The 15,485-nt window shown below is 47.2% G+C and overlaps 1 protein-coding gene across 1 annotated transcript; it reads left to right on the top strand.

The window, feature by feature from the left end:
* Window positions 1–3,105: 3,105 nt before the first annotated feature.
* On the top strand, window positions 3,106–7,669 carry LOC144894121 (uncharacterized). Its single transcript, XM_078786210.1, has 3 exons — window positions 3,106–3,300; window positions 3,364–3,834; window positions 7,610–7,669. Exons 1-3 carry the CDS (start codon window positions 3,106–3,108, stop codon window positions 7,667–7,669), a joined length of 726 nt encoding a protein of 241 aa, XP_078642336.1.
* Window positions 7,670–15,485: the final 7,816 nt, after the last annotated feature.

The following is a 15,485-nucleotide window of genomic DNA, read 5'->3' on the forward strand; positions in this document are numbered from 1 at the left end:
TATCGGTCAAAAACGACATGAACTTCATGAAATCCTTGAGATTTGCAATCGAGGACATGCAAAAAGTGATTGGCGAGATCGTAGCAAGTTTTCACCCATGTAGGTTTCCCCATTGACTGGACCACGGCCATTCCATCAATGATTGTGACTCTGCCATGCTGTGTTTGCTCTCCTTGTGCAACAACAAGCTGCTGTTGGTCAAGCAAACGTTCCAAGATAGTCATCAGCTTACTTTTGGCAACACAAGACCGCAAGATACCATCAAAAGTGAAGAGTGAATGAGGATATTCTGCAAACTCAAACTCACTGATGCTCTCCTTCAGGTCAATATCTGGCCGTGACAGTATCACAACAAGGAGGCGGGCGAACAGTGCTCTTTCATTTTTAATTGCTGTAACAGCGACAGCTTTCTTGCTCTTCTTAACCATTCTTGCTGTCTTCCAAGTCTTGAGATTTGCCTTCTTCATAGGACTCCAGATATTCAGCTCTAGGTTTACAAGACGCTCTTGAACAAATTTCTCAAACATCTCTTCTCCAACACTATCTCGCTGTATTACTGCCTGTTTTACTACCTCTGGCATGATCGCTTGTGTGACGATGTTGATGAGCTCATCATCTTCAATAAATAATGAATGGATCATTCACTTTCAGCACCTCTCTCAATTTGCCTACATTATCCTCATACCGTTCCAACTTAGCATCTGACAAATCATGATGCCTTACTGATCTCTGGGAGACTTTACCCACCAAATGTTCAGCTTCATTGACCAAGTGACTTAGCTCAGGTGCAATCAGCAACCATCTGGCCATAGCTGCCGGTTGCTGTGTTAGCCCTTTCAAACCTCCAAGGATCTTCATGACTTTGTTCTCCTGTTCAATGCCATGATCTGGGCCTATTGCGCAGAAAGGGACTTCATTTCTGTAGACGCAGAAGTTGCCAGCCATGAATTCTGTATAGATATCGGGATCATTTGTTTCCAATTTCTCCATCTGTGCCAAATACAGTGGAACCATGCGGGCATAGTTTTGTCTATCATGTGCGAATAAGTACTGTTATGAATTTGGTAATGCAACATCTAGAGCTAGGTAGATCTGAATAGGTAGGTATTCGGCTGTCGTGACAGGGACTCTACATGTAATAAGTTATTGATGTTCAGGCGGTTGTCGGGGTAAGATGTATGAGTGTGGATCTACCTGGAGATTCGAGTGTTAAATAGTGAGGGATTAAAGGTAACGCCCCTGTGAGTATCACCTAGTAATCAAACCTTTGTCCTTTATGGCACTGCAAACCACATAAACATTAGTTAGGTCCTTAGTGCAACATTAAGTAATTCCCTTTCCCTGACATTGACTTCGTAATAAATGGGCACCACCAGGCCAAGAACACCGCCACAATACACCGCCACCGTTTACACCTCCAAGGCCTACAAACCTCGCCTGCGCACCTCAAAGGCCTACCAACCTCGCTGGCACGTGTTACACCAGGACCGCGGGGTCACGGACGGGAGATGTCAGGAGTCGCATGCCGCAGAGGGCGTGACCTGGGCGAGTTGGGAGGCTATGATTGGCTGAGGAGCGCGCCAATGTGACGTCATCGGCCACCAATATAGGCGACGGTCGGACGCCATTTCGGCAGTTCGAGTGGAGTTCGAGTGGAGTTTGAGTGGAGTCCAGAGTTGAGTTGAGTTCAGTTCGAGTGGAGTCCAGAGTTGAGAGAGTTGAGTCGCAGAGTTCGTTGTTACAGTTCCGTACCAGAGTTCGTGGCAGTTGGCACAGGACACGGTTCGTTGCACAGTTCGTCGGAGTTGGCACAGGACACGGTTCGTTGAACATTCGTGACCACAGCTCGTTGCAGTTGGCAGTTGGCACTTGGTTTTGGTTGCTTCGTGCAGCCCTGCGGTGGACCGTTGGAGCAAAGGAGCTCGTGGTGTGTGTGGGCCGTTGGACCGACGAGGCCTGGTGGCGCTTGGAGGCGGACGCAGAGGGCCGTGGAACTTGGAGCGAGGTGTGCGATCGGGCCGAAAGGAGCGGTGTTGGACGGCAGCCACAAAGACGACGAAAGACCAGATAAGCCCGAATCCGCGTACATTTTGAACGACGTGACGTGTTCTTTTCGTAATTAATCTCCCTCGTTTTGTGTTTGATATCAGTCGTGTGGGGACGTCCCGATTTAGTTATTAGTATTACCGGCGCGTGTTTTTTTTCACTGTTATTACTTTTCAATAATAAATCCTTATATTATTTTCTGTACATATTTGAACGCAGTTTCCTGGGTGTTTCATTTTAATAGATAAGGCTGTGGAGCTCGTTGCGTCTGGCCTCCCGCGCGTTTAACTTTGTGTTGAGCTTGAATCCGCCATTGAGTTTTCGCCTCGGGAGTGTAAAGTCTCGCAATCGGTCATCCGTGTTACCCTACGGTGTTCACCAAGGGTAGTCACGCGACAAGTGGTGTCAGGAGTGGGATTTGAACCCGTCGGACAAATTTTTTTGTCCACGGCGAGACATCGACACGGTCGGACAAATTTTTTTGTCCGCGGGGAGACATCGACACGGTCGGGCGTACATTGCGCCCGACGTTCGAACGCAAAATTTTTATAGTCGAGGCGGAGAAATTTAATAATCAATTGGGCAAACGGAGCGCGATATCGCGTCTTCGTCAAATTTAAATTGTTTCAGGAATTATTAAAATAAATACGCGCGCGGGGAACGACCTTCCGAAAAGCGGATGTCGGAGGTCGACGAGATGGAAGTACGCAGCGAGGCCTCCGTCAGCGTTGGGAGTGAGCCGGAAATAGAGGAATTAGATGTCGAGGTGAGCCTTGGAACCTCCCCCGTCCCGAGCACCAACTTACCCCCTCCCCCACCGGGGAGTCGGGAGCAGTAGGAACGGCCCCGACAACCGACCAGATGTTGGGTCAATTGCTTCATAAAATGGAGTCGCAGGGGAAGGAATGGAGGGAAGGAATGAAGGGAATGAGTAAGGATATGGGAGAAATGAAAAGTGGGTTGGAAAATAAAATGGAGTCGCAGGGGAAGGAATGGAGGGAAGGAATGAAGGGAATGAGTGATCGATTGGAGGAACAAATTGAAAGGATGGGAAATAAAATGGGGGCACAGGAGAAGCCAAAGGTGAAAAAAATTGAATCTGAAGAGGGGGAAGCTAGATTGGGAACAGGAGAGAGTACGGCCCATGCAGATGTGCATGTTGCTCACGAGCAGGGAATTGCACCGGGAATGGCAAAATTTGGAATTGCACAGGGGATGGCAATTGAAGTAAATGGGGAGACCGCAGGTGCACAGGTGGATGGGGAATGTCCACAGGTGGATGGGGAATGTGTACAGGTAGATGGGGAAGGCCTGCAGGTAAACGTGGAGTGTCCACAGGTGAGCGGGGAAGGAAATTTGGAATGTGAGAGTTGTAATGGGGAATGTTTCCCACATTCTGGCCTGGTTGTTTATCGGGACCGTGTGGATGTCACAACACCCCAACCGGGGGATGAATTTGGAAGTGTGCAGCACCAGGGCGGTGGTGCGGAGCAAGAGGGGGTAGAGTTTTTGGGGGTCCGTGCAATGGAGCCGGACCAGGTATTTATTGGGGATATTGATCAAAGCCTGGCGGGGCCAGGAATGATTTGTAATGATGAGGATGATTTGATCCAGCGGCTGGAGACCTGTGACAGTCCCATGGAGGTAGAGCTTGTTCAGGCCCAAAGGAGTCTGGGGGAAGAGGTGAGTTGGTCCAAGGAGGTGGTTGGAATGACCGAGGGGACGCTCACTGTACACTGCTATTTGGAAACAGAGGCTCCAAAATTGGACAACCAGTTGGGGGAGTGTGTTGGCTCCGGGCTGGATTTGGATCTTGGAGGATCGGGAGATAGAGCTTCTGGAGATTTGGTCCCTGTAGGGAATTTGGATCAACTGCAGGGAGGGGCAGAACAACCGGTGGTAGAGGTTGTTCCCTGCAGCTGCGGAATGGCAGTGGGAATGAAAATTTGTAAAATAAAATTACAATGGGAAATTGATTTGGAGCAGCCATGGTTTGGATTGGTCCCCGGGCTGCGGGATCTGGATATGGAGAGGTCATGGGTGATGGCCTCGGGCAAAAGTTGCCCCTTTCAAAATTTGGGTATGCCAGCCAGCTGGGGGGCTGTGATGGCGAGATTTGGACGTGGGGTCCAGCCTTGGGTGTCGAGGTACGACCTGGGTCCCACGGGGGGTCTGGTGGAGTGTGGCGTCCCTTGTCCGTCGGGGCGCCGTCCGAGCTGGTGGCTCGGGCCGGCAGGGTCACCGGACCCTGGTGGGGGTTAAGACCTCCAGGGAGGTCCGAGGTGGTTTCTCAAGCCTGGGATGGCAAATATTGAGGACCACTAGGGGGAGGTGTTGTGGGTCGCGCTTTGGTGGTGGCACTGCGGACGGCCAACTTGGGACTGATGTGGTGACCACCCGGGCATGCGGCCTGGCACTCTCCTCCAGGGACTCTGGGACAACCAGCATGTGGTGACCTGGCATGGTGGTTGGTCTATGGACGCGGGTCAAACCGAATGGACAGGGATGGAGATAGCCTGCCGGACAACCATTGGGGCATCTGTGGAACGTGATGGTGTGAGTGACCTTCCACAGATGCTCCGTTGTGATTTATGGACTCTCGGGTTGGGAAGAGAGCCATGGGGATGTTAATCGGGAGATGTGTAACGAGCCGAGCATATGGGCCATGCTCGGCTGGCATGTGTATGGCAAAGCATCCTTCTTTGGTGAGGTTAGTAAAAGGTGACAAATGTTTAGCATGGGTAATCTGTGGGTTAGATGGAAATTTAAGGGTGGATTTTGAAATGCCATGGTGGACACTGTACAGTGACGCCATTATTGATCCAGGTGTGTAGACCAAAGTGTTGGAGGCTGTGATAAAATTAATAGGGTAGCAAGACACAGCTTTCAACTGGTTGCGGGGGCAACTGTGCTGATATTTGGGACGCGGGATGATGGGGATGTAGTTGTGTAGCCTGGGGGTCAACGTGGTGCTGTGCGTGTCCGAGGTGTGTGGACCATGTCTTCTGGGTGGGTCTCCTGGTGGAGCATGGCTGTTGACTGGACCTTGGTGTGGTCAAGTGTGGGTGAGCACTGGGGGGCTGCAGTTCTGTAGTCGGACTGGGGGATGATGGGGAGGTGCAGGGGACGTGGCTGTAGGGATGCCACGCACTGCGACCGTGCCCCCCAGGGCCGAGGTTGTGTGTGCGGTAGTGTGTGTTGTGGCAGCAAGTGCTCACCACATTGGCCAGCTGGGGCTGCTGCAGCTGTGTTCCTCGCAGGGGGGCCGAAGGATGGATGGTGGGTCGCACCCTTATGGACACTCATGGGCCATGTTGGCGTTTTGACTGCTCACCTTGTCCCGGTGACCCTTGCACGGTAGAGGTGCAGAGCTGTCGTGGCCATAGGTAGTTGTGTAGTGATGATCACCGTTGGATGCGGATCCACATACCTGCCAGTGTAGTGGGGACAAAAGAGAAATTTGGAAGTATTTGGTAGGCCCAATGTGAAATTTTGGGAATTGTATGGGTGGATGACACTCTTGGACCTGACCAACCTGCAACTACCTGCACTTGAGGTGAGTGTTTTGAGGAGTACTGTCCCAGGCTTCAGGATTTGCTTTGGGAAATTGGGGACATGTAATTTGGAGTTGGGAGGCGGGTGAGAGTGATGACATGGCCGGTGAGGGGATGGAATGGGAGCCACAGTGTCTTGTGGGTGGCGTATGTTTTTGTATTGTGGTTAGGTGTTTTGATGTGGTCGTGAGAGTGGAACCTGGAGAGTGAGTGATGATTATTGGAGATAATGAGGGGCGATAAATTGTGCTTTTTGGAAATGTGCTAATGGAAAGGTGTAAGGATTTAATGATTCGAACTGTGAATGGGATTTCACATTGGCAGGCCATGGCAAGCCTTGTAACACCTTTTACACCATCTATGAATTGTACTGAATTGTACTGAATTGTGCTGAGTTGTGTGGAGAATTGAATGGCAGCGGGGGAGGAAGTGTGTTTTGGGGACCATGGGTGGGGAAGGTGTGTGTGTCCGCAGGTACAGAGCAAGCTCTGAGGAGCGATGCCTGCGGGCCCCCCTCTGCGGCAATTACCCCTGGCAGCCGGTGGTAACTGGAAATTGGAGCTCGTCGGTGGAGGGTCTGGTTGGGCGCCGCAGGGTGAGGAAGTCCCCCGGTGACCCGTGTTGCTGCGTGAAAGCAGGAGGCAAAGGAGCCTGGTGTGTGTGGAGACCCTCACCGGCGAGGTAACGGCGGAAAGGGGCTGTTGGGCTGTCACGGGGCCAAGAGGTAAAGGGGGGGGGGCAATGAATTTGTAAGTCGGTTGACTTGTTTTTGGGACTGCGGGCACCACAGCCTGATGCGCCCCCACCATCTTTTGTGCGGTACCTCCCCGCTGCCTAGTTGAGGAATGCACACACACGTGAATGACATCAATGCCATGGTCCTGCAGGGGGTGTATTGAAATAAGTGCTTTGTTGATTTTTGAAATGCCTTGATGACCTATGGAATGAGAATGAGTGGTTAAGGGGTCTGTGTTGCATGAATGTGGGCGAAATCCACCGAGCCGTGTCACTCACCTGTAACATCTGGACAGGGCCCGTGGAAATTTAGTGGGATGCATTGGGGATGGCCCCGCAGGTAAGGTTGTGTCTTGTGGCATCCACCGGGGGACGCGGTCTGTAGACCGGGGTATGTACAAAGGTTAGAGTTTTGAGTTTTGGAAAGATGGTTAAGTTTTGTGGTTAAGTTAGTGTTGTGTGTTGTTGTTTCCTCCCTCCACAGGAACAACGAAGAAGATGTACATACTTGCATGATGGTTAAGGGGTTCAGCATGTTAAGGAAGTGTAGGTAGGTAGTCCGACTCACTTCCCACAGCCCTTCCTGATTTATTTCATAGGTTAATTAAGTGTGTGACAGTAAGTGTTAAGGCTGGAATGGTAGCCCTGCGGTGAACCTTGCAGGAGCTACGGTTCCAGGGGGGGGGCTGTGTTATGAATTTGGTAATGCAACATCTAGAGCTAGGTAGATCTGAATAGGTAGGTATTCGGCTGTCGTGACAGGGACTCTACATGTAATAAGTTATTGATGTTCAGGCGGTTGTCGGGGTAAGATGTATGAGTGTGGATTTACCTGGAGATTCGAGTGTTAAATAGTGAGGGATTAAAGGTAACGCCCCTGTGAGTATCACCTAGTAATCAAACCTTTGTCCTTTATGGCACTGCAAACCACATAAACATTAGTTAGGTCCTTAGTGCAACATTAAGTAATTCCCTTTCCCTGACATTGACTTCGTAATAAATGGGCACCACCAGGCCAAGAACACCGCCACAATACACCGCCACCGTTTACACCTCCAAGGCCTACAAACCTCGCCTGCGCACCTCAAAGGCCTACCAACCTCGCTGGCACGTGTTACACCAGGACTGCGGGGTCACGGACGGGAGATGTCAGGAGTCGCATGCCGCAGAGGGCGTGACCTGGGCGAGTTGGGAGGCTATGATTGGCTGAGGAGCGCGCCAATGTGACGTCATCGGCCACCAATATAGGCGACGGTCGGATGCCATTTCGGCAGTTCGAGTGGAGTTCGAGTGGAGTTCGAGTGGAGTTTGAGTGGAGTCCAGAGTTGAGTTGAGTTCAGTTCGAGTGGAGTCCAGAGTTGAGAGAGTTGAGTCGCAGAGTTCGTTGTTACAGTTCCGTACCAGAGTTCGTGGCAGTTGGCACAGGACACGGTTCGTTGCACAGTTCGTCGGAGTTGGCACAGGACACGGTTCGTTGAACATTCGTGACCACAGCTCGTTGCAGTTGGCAGTTGGCACTTGGTTTTGGTTGCTTCGTGCAGCCCTGCGGTGGACCGTTGGAGCAAAGGAGCTCGTGGTGTGTGTGGGCCGTTGGACCGACGAGGCCTGGTGGCGCTTGGAGGCGGACGCAGAGGGCCGTGGAACTTGGAGCGAGGTGTGCGATCGGGCCGAAAGGAGCGGTGTTGGACGGCAGCCACAAAGACGACGAAAGACCAGATAAGCCCGAATCCGCGTACATTTTGAACGACGTGACGTGTTCTTTTCGTAATTAATCTCCCTCGTTTTGTGTTTGATATCAGTCGTGTGGGGACGTCCCGATTTAGTTATTAGTATTACCGGCGCGTGTTTTTTTTCACTGTTATTACTTTTCAATAATAAATCCTTATATTATTTTCTGTACATATTTGAACGCAGTTTCCTGGGTGTTTCATTTTAATAGATAAGGCTGTGGAGCTCGTTGCGTCTGGCCTCCCGCGCGTTTAACTTTGTGTTGAGCTTGAATCCGCCATTGAGTTTTCGCCTCGGGAGTGTAAAGTCTCGCAATCGGTCATCCGTGTTACCCTACGGTGTTCACCAAGGGTAGTCACGCGACAGTACTTACACAATGCTCTAAGCGATTCTAGATGCAATTTCCAATTGCCTTCCCGTGTTGCACGAATGAACATCCATATCCAAGCCACAAATTTCATGTAATCTCTGGCAAATTTGAAAGTAGGATGACTTGTTTCCATCTTTGCATCAAATTCATTCAGCTTGTCCATTAAAGAGACATCTACCACAGCTAGTAATTGCTTGTGTCGGTTGTCTAATTCGTCATACTTGCGCTCTTGACATGCTGAATTGACCATTGATGCAGCCACTTGAAGGTTATCATGAACCAAGGTTATCGGATCGGCCGTTAATCGGATGCTTTTGGGCCCCAACGTCGGCTAATTCAGATTTTTCGAGTATGTCTGTACGTGATAAACAAAGAGCGCACTTCGTAGATCATAAATCCATTAGTGCCATGGGCATCGGGTCACTGGGTGCGGCGTAAAAGGGATAACAAAGTCGAGTCCTTACGCTATTATTACATAGATAAGATACTGAATACAGACAATGTCTGCTAAAATCTATGCATAGGGTCCACAAAATTAAATTTGTATCATATTTTGCAAAGAAAATTTACATCGTTTAATTTTTATTTACGAATTATGACGTCATACCTAATTTGCATAAAAAATATGCAAACATACTCGAAAAAATTGGCGCCAATTTTTTTTCCCTTACTCACATCATAATTAATGATTTCCCGCAAAGAATACAAAATAAACATCAAAATCCCACGGGATTACATACGCTCCCGAACTATTAACCTCCTCATTGTTTGACTGTAGGGAAGGTGTTCTTTCTTTGAAGGCTTCATTTTGTTTCTGTAAACACAGTAGAGATGATGTGCTTTACCAAAAAGCTCTAATTTGGTCTCGTCTCTCCACAGGACATTCTCCCAGAATGATTTTGGTTTGTTCCGGTGTGTTTTGGCAAACTCCAGTCGGACTTTCTTATGTCTCTCTCTCAGCAGTGCGGTCCTCCTGGGTCTCCTACCACAGAGCCCCCTTTCATCGAGTTGATGATGGATGGTGCGACTTCAAACTGTCGTACCTTGTGTCTGAATGTCAGCTTGAATCTGTTTGGCAGTTGATAGAGGTTCTCTCTCCACCATTTGAACAATCCTTTGATACAATCTTCGATCAAGTTCTATCTTGCGGCCACGTCCAGGGAAGTTGGCTCCAGTGCCATGGGCCTTAAACGTCCTGATGACATTGCGTAAGGTGGACACAGGAACATCAAGATCTCTGAATATGGACTTGCAGCCTTGAGATTGTCCATGCTTTACTACAATCTTGTGTGTGACCTCCTCAGACAATTCTCTGTTTCGTTTTTTCTTTTTCCCCATGCTCATTGTGGTACATACATGACACAAAACAGCTGAATGACTCTTTTTCTCCATTAACACTGGTGAATAAGTGATTTTTATATTGCAGGCACCTGCAACCCACCACAGGTGAGTTCGATTCCAAAGCAAAGGAGAATCATCTGCTTGAAATGTAATTATTTGCATAATTTCTCAAGGTGCCAATAATATTGTCCGGGCCATTTTCGGATTTCTGTGTGGAATAAGCTAATATTTCGTAATTTTATCAACTTTTTTTGTTTTGTTCCATTGCAAACCAAAGATGCGCCAAACCGACACATGCATCAAAACGACACATGCGCCAAAATGACACATGCGCCAAAATGACACATGCGCCAAAACGACACATGCGCCAAAACGACACATGCGCCAAAACAACACTTCCGCCAAAATGACACATCCGCCAAACCGACACATCCGCCAAACCGAATCCGATCTTGGAATCTTGGAATCTTGGTGGCAATATCAGTGGCTGGTTGACTATCTGCACAATTGAGTCTGAAAGTAAACATCAGGTTCAGGTTGACTGAAATCACCTCTGATGATTCTGGGATGAGTAAGTGATCTATCATCAAGCTGAGGTGTCCTAACAGTTTATCTGCTGATGGACTGTTTGGAGGGTGATAGACAGCGGCAATGGATTCACTCGCTATCATGCAATCATGGCGGACGTGAAGGTCATGGTGGATGCTATCAATCCAAATCACTTCGAAGTTATCAGGAAGACAGGAACTGAGATATTGAGAGGTCTAGAGTTAAGATAATGCCTGGGGTAAATGATGGTGAAGTCCAGAATTTCAAGAGGGTAACCTCATCTATCGTAACTGTTGATGGAAATTTTATTATAAAAAAACTCATTCTTTGTTTCTGGAGGGTGTAAACATGTTTGTTAAAATAGATATTTTAACTTTTGACATGGTTTTAAGTTTAAGATGCACATGTTTTTTTGACAACAATGCAAAATGCCATTTGCTGTCAAGGTAACAAGACAGCTGGACCACACTGCACATACAGCATTATGTAGACTAGTGGGGTCACCCGTGGGAATCCCATGGGCATGGAGGTGTATCGTTGCGATCGGTGCAGCCGTTTTTGCGGTACCCGGGACAATAACATTAGGCGAGAGACCAAACCTGAAAAGGCTGGAGCCCAAAGCTGAAATTGGAAAAAACAATATAGGTCCCCGGATTTTACTCCAGGGGGTCCCCGGATTACCCACCCAAAATTTCGTTGTGATCGGTTCAGCCGTTTTTGCGGTACCTGGGAACGGACGGACGGACAGACAGACAGATGGACGGACAGACAGACTGACGGACATTTGGTGAATTATATTAAGATGATGACTTATTCAGATAAATTGGTATATTGGTATGTATGTCTAAATGTCTAGGGAGAAGTGAAATCTCCTCAAAAAAAAAATAAGAAGAATTCTGTAAGACTCTCTTGGCTGCACCTGGATGTGTTTGAGGTAAAGTAGGTAGCAGCGGAAACCAGAGTCCGATCGAAGTTCCTCCTAATGACTCAGTCTTTGCTCTTTCCTTATTCGGGTTCCTCCTAATGACTCCATTGCAGTATCTTGTCTTTCATTTGATTTGTTTTCAAAATAGAGTAGGTTGTTAATATCTGCATAAGAACGATGAAGATTAGATCATCTTTGAAGCAGTATGTGTGAAACAGTTGATTAATTGGTGATTACACTGCAGTTTACTTTCACAAACATCCACACTTAAAAATGATTACCTCTCTTTATAACCTCAAATTCACAGCACTTGAGGCATGGATAGTGATGGTGCAGGCAACGTATTTGCCAATTCAAAGTAGTCACATCAAACTCGATGGGCAACGAAGCATTGCAGTAGCATCTGTACCGCAGTTCCAACAGTAACGACAGATGCATCCATCTTGGGCCCATGCTTTTCTATGTTCCACTAAGCATTGGCAGAAGGGCACCAGTGCAAGGCCTTGTGATACGATGCTTGCATTAGGCAAGTTCATAGTGCCCATTTGTCATGTTTGAAGGACCAAGCATTTCATATCAAAAAGTTGCAGCCAGGAAATGAGAATGGGTAGAAAAAAAAGTGGTTCAAAGATAAGGCTCGACCTGCAGCAGCCTTATTAAATTAGCCATACGCAGTGAATTGGTATATTCATGAGCACGTCCCAGAGACGATGAGAAAACGATTATGCTATATATATATATATATATATATATATATATATATATATATATATATATATATATATATATATATATATATATATATATATATATATATATATATATATATATATATATACATACAGTCGTGGCCAAAAATCTTGGCACCCTTGCACTTTTTTCAAATAATGCACCATTTCTTCCAGAAAATTGTTGAAATTAAAAAATATTTTGGTATCCACATATGCATTTCTTTGGTTTTCAGTGGAACAAAACAAAAAAGCTGAAAAAATTACAAAATTTTAGCTTATTCCACACAGAAATCCGAAAATGGACCGGACAATATTATTGACACCTTTTATATGTTGTTAGAAATAATTAGATTTCAAGCAGGTGATTCCCATTTACTTTGGAATTGAACTCACCTGTGGTGAGTTGCAGGTGCATGCAATAAAAAAAATCACTCATGCAACCAGTTTGAATGGCGAAAAGGAGTCATTCTGCTGTTTTGTGCCACTGTGTGTACAAATACAAACGATACTAGACATATTGCAATGAGCATGGAGAATAGAAAGAAAACCAGAGAATTGTCTGAGGAGGTTAGACATAAGATTGTAGACAAGCATGGACAATCTCAAGGCTGCAGGTCCATCTCCAGAGACCTTGATGTTCCTGTGTCCACCGTACGTAATGTTATCAGGAAGTTTAAGGCCCATGGCACTGTAGCCAACTTCCCCGGACATGGCCGCAAGAGAAAACTTGCTCGAAGATTGCAGCGAAGGATTGTTCGAGTGGTGGAGAAAGCACCTCGATCAACTGCCAAACAGATTCAAGCTGACCTTACAGTCAGCAATGAGTGCAGATCGAAATCCCATTGAACACCTGTGAGGAATCTGAAAACAGCAGTTGGGAGATGACACCTTTCAAATCTGGGAGAACTGGAGCGGTTTGCACAAGAAGAGTGGGCCAAACTGCCTGTAGAGGGGTGTAGGAAGCTCATTCATGGCTAGAGGAAGCGCTTGACTGCAGTTAATTTGTCCATAGGCTGTGCTTCCAAATATTAAGTCTCGGGTGTCAATAATTTTGTCAATGTCATTTCTTTTTCTTTTCTGATTTAAAAGGATATACGTATTAAGTTCTGAATCCAAAACAAATGTTCCTTAATATTAACAGTGAAATAAAGAAATGTGGAGACCAAATACTTTTGTCAATTTCAACTTATTCTTAGAGAAAATTGTGAGTTATTTGAAAAAAGTGCAAGGGTGCCAATACTTTTGGCCACGACTGTATATATATATATATATATATATATATATATATATATATATATATATATATATATATATATATAGGATGAGTCAAAAGTAGCGCCCGATTTCTGTTTTTTCGGCTGTCAGATTCTTTCTGGGATGTCATGTTGTTAATAATTGTCGGGTATAATTGTTGTTAATAATTGTTGTTAATAATGTTGTTGTTGTTAATAATAATTGTTAATAATAAATATTGTTAATATTGTTAATAATAAATAATAATAAACAACCGGGCCCATCTCACATACACACTCACACGGGGATTGTAGATGGTTGATGGTCACCAGGGAGTCCAGGCTCCAGCCCGGCTCCGGTCCAGGCTCCGATCCAGGCTCCGGTCCAACGGACGAAACCCGGCAGGCAGCTTCGCGTGTAGTTGGAATGCGACCGCACAATTATATAGCGGGGGCCGGAGGGAAGCTGGTGTCCTATGGCCTATGTAATAAATGCACACTCGTGCCAAACGCACCCTCTCTCCAAGGTCCTTTCACACAGCGCGTTTCCAATCAGTCCTTTACAACGCCGATCATACGACGCCGTCTTGGACAGTTCTCTCATTAAGCGCGACGTATATTTCTTCACAAAGGTGCGCTCTCCCGATCAGCCCTCCTTTAATAAGGTCCTCCTTTAATCACCGCCACTGCATCAGTCCTCCGGTAAGTTCTCTCAGCAAGCGTGCCGTATATCTCATCAGTCCTTTTTGCAATGCGCGTTTCCAAGTAAGTCCTGTGAAAGGGCTTTGCGTTCGCTTTTATAACTCAACCAAGCGATCACTCCGCGAGCCCCAAAGTCACGCCTGTCGGCGATGTCACATCAGCCCTAGTTGGCTGGTTAGCACTTACCGGCCATGCACTGATGGTGGGTTGACGTGGCCACACCTTCTTCATGGCGCACCGCCCCCTTTTTCCGGGCCTCACCTCGTGGCTAATGGCGGCGTTGAGCGAGCGCTAAGGCAGCTGCTGCTGGCCGAGGCGCATGACACTTGGGAGGGGCCATGAGGTACAGACTGTAGGGGCACGCTTAATGGCGTGGCTTGGAGAGGGAGGCTGTTAAAATGGACGAAAGGGCCTACTCCTTATTTGATTGACACAACGCAGATTCAACTATTGGAAACATGGCCTTACCCATACACATACTAATGAAATAACTGAATTCCTATGATGACCTACGTGTTGCTTGTGGCCTAACTATGGGGTGCAACCTTTAACCTTTTAATGACGTCATATTTACAAGAGTGTGGGTTCTCAAAACCGCAACACTGCACCCCCCCTTTTTCCAGGCTCGGCCCGAGCCGAAACAATCAGGACTATCTTTTAAATGAGTGTGACACTTAGGTGTGGTTACCCTCTACTTTTAACCTATTACCCTGAGTGCGACAGTTTTAACACTAGATATGTCCCCCCTGCTGCATTGCGTCCTACCTAACTGACTCACACCCACAATTAACCGAATTACGGAATGGTTCTCAAACTACACATTTAAGCCGGTGGGGAGCATTATTTACAAGACTACTAATTATTTACACTGTAACCCAGGACCTGTCTTTTGTGGGAAAAAGCAGAAAGAATTTGAAAAGAGGAAATCCCATTGCAATGCACTGCACCGATATACCATACCCATATGTACCACAATCAATGCACCATAATAAAAAATGCACCAAAAAGCACCAGCACCAATATGCACAGTCATCACATTTCAAAAATAATAAAGGATGATGATGTCTTCTTGCGCTCCTCTGCTGGCCCGATGTATCTTCGCTTCTGGCTTCATCTTCTTGCTTGATGTTACTTAATAAAACGGGCACACACCGCGTCCGCTTTTTAATTTATGGCCAGGAGGGCCAACGTAGGTGGTCCACCTGCATGGCATTGATGCCACTTAAAACAGTGGTCCACAAGCCAGATACTGCTGGCAGCAAAGGTCTGTCCCAGCAGAGATGCCAGGCCACAGAACGTGTGGTCCATAAGTGCCAGGCTACAGAACGTGTGGTCCATAGGTGCCAGGCCACAGAACGTGTGGTCCATAGGGTGTACCGGTGCAGGCAGGCATGCAGGCAGCTAGATTGCAGGCAGCACAATTCAGGGCACCTGCACACTCCCCTCGGACACAAAAGACCATGGTCCATGAGTGGGGAAGGAAGACAAGCAGAGGTTAGCAGGGGGAAAGGGAGGAAGGGTACACGTAATCACAAGGCAATGCGACATGAAGGGCGCGGGAGAGCGAGCTGA

This window comes from Myxine glutinosa, chromosome 10, assembly GCF_964187855.1.
Source record: "Myxine glutinosa chromosome 10, kmMyxGlut1.1, whole genome shotgun sequence".
In the NCBI taxonomy this organism is placed as follows: domain Eukaryota; kingdom Metazoa; phylum Chordata; class Myxini; order Myxiniformes; family Myxinidae; genus Myxine; species Myxine glutinosa.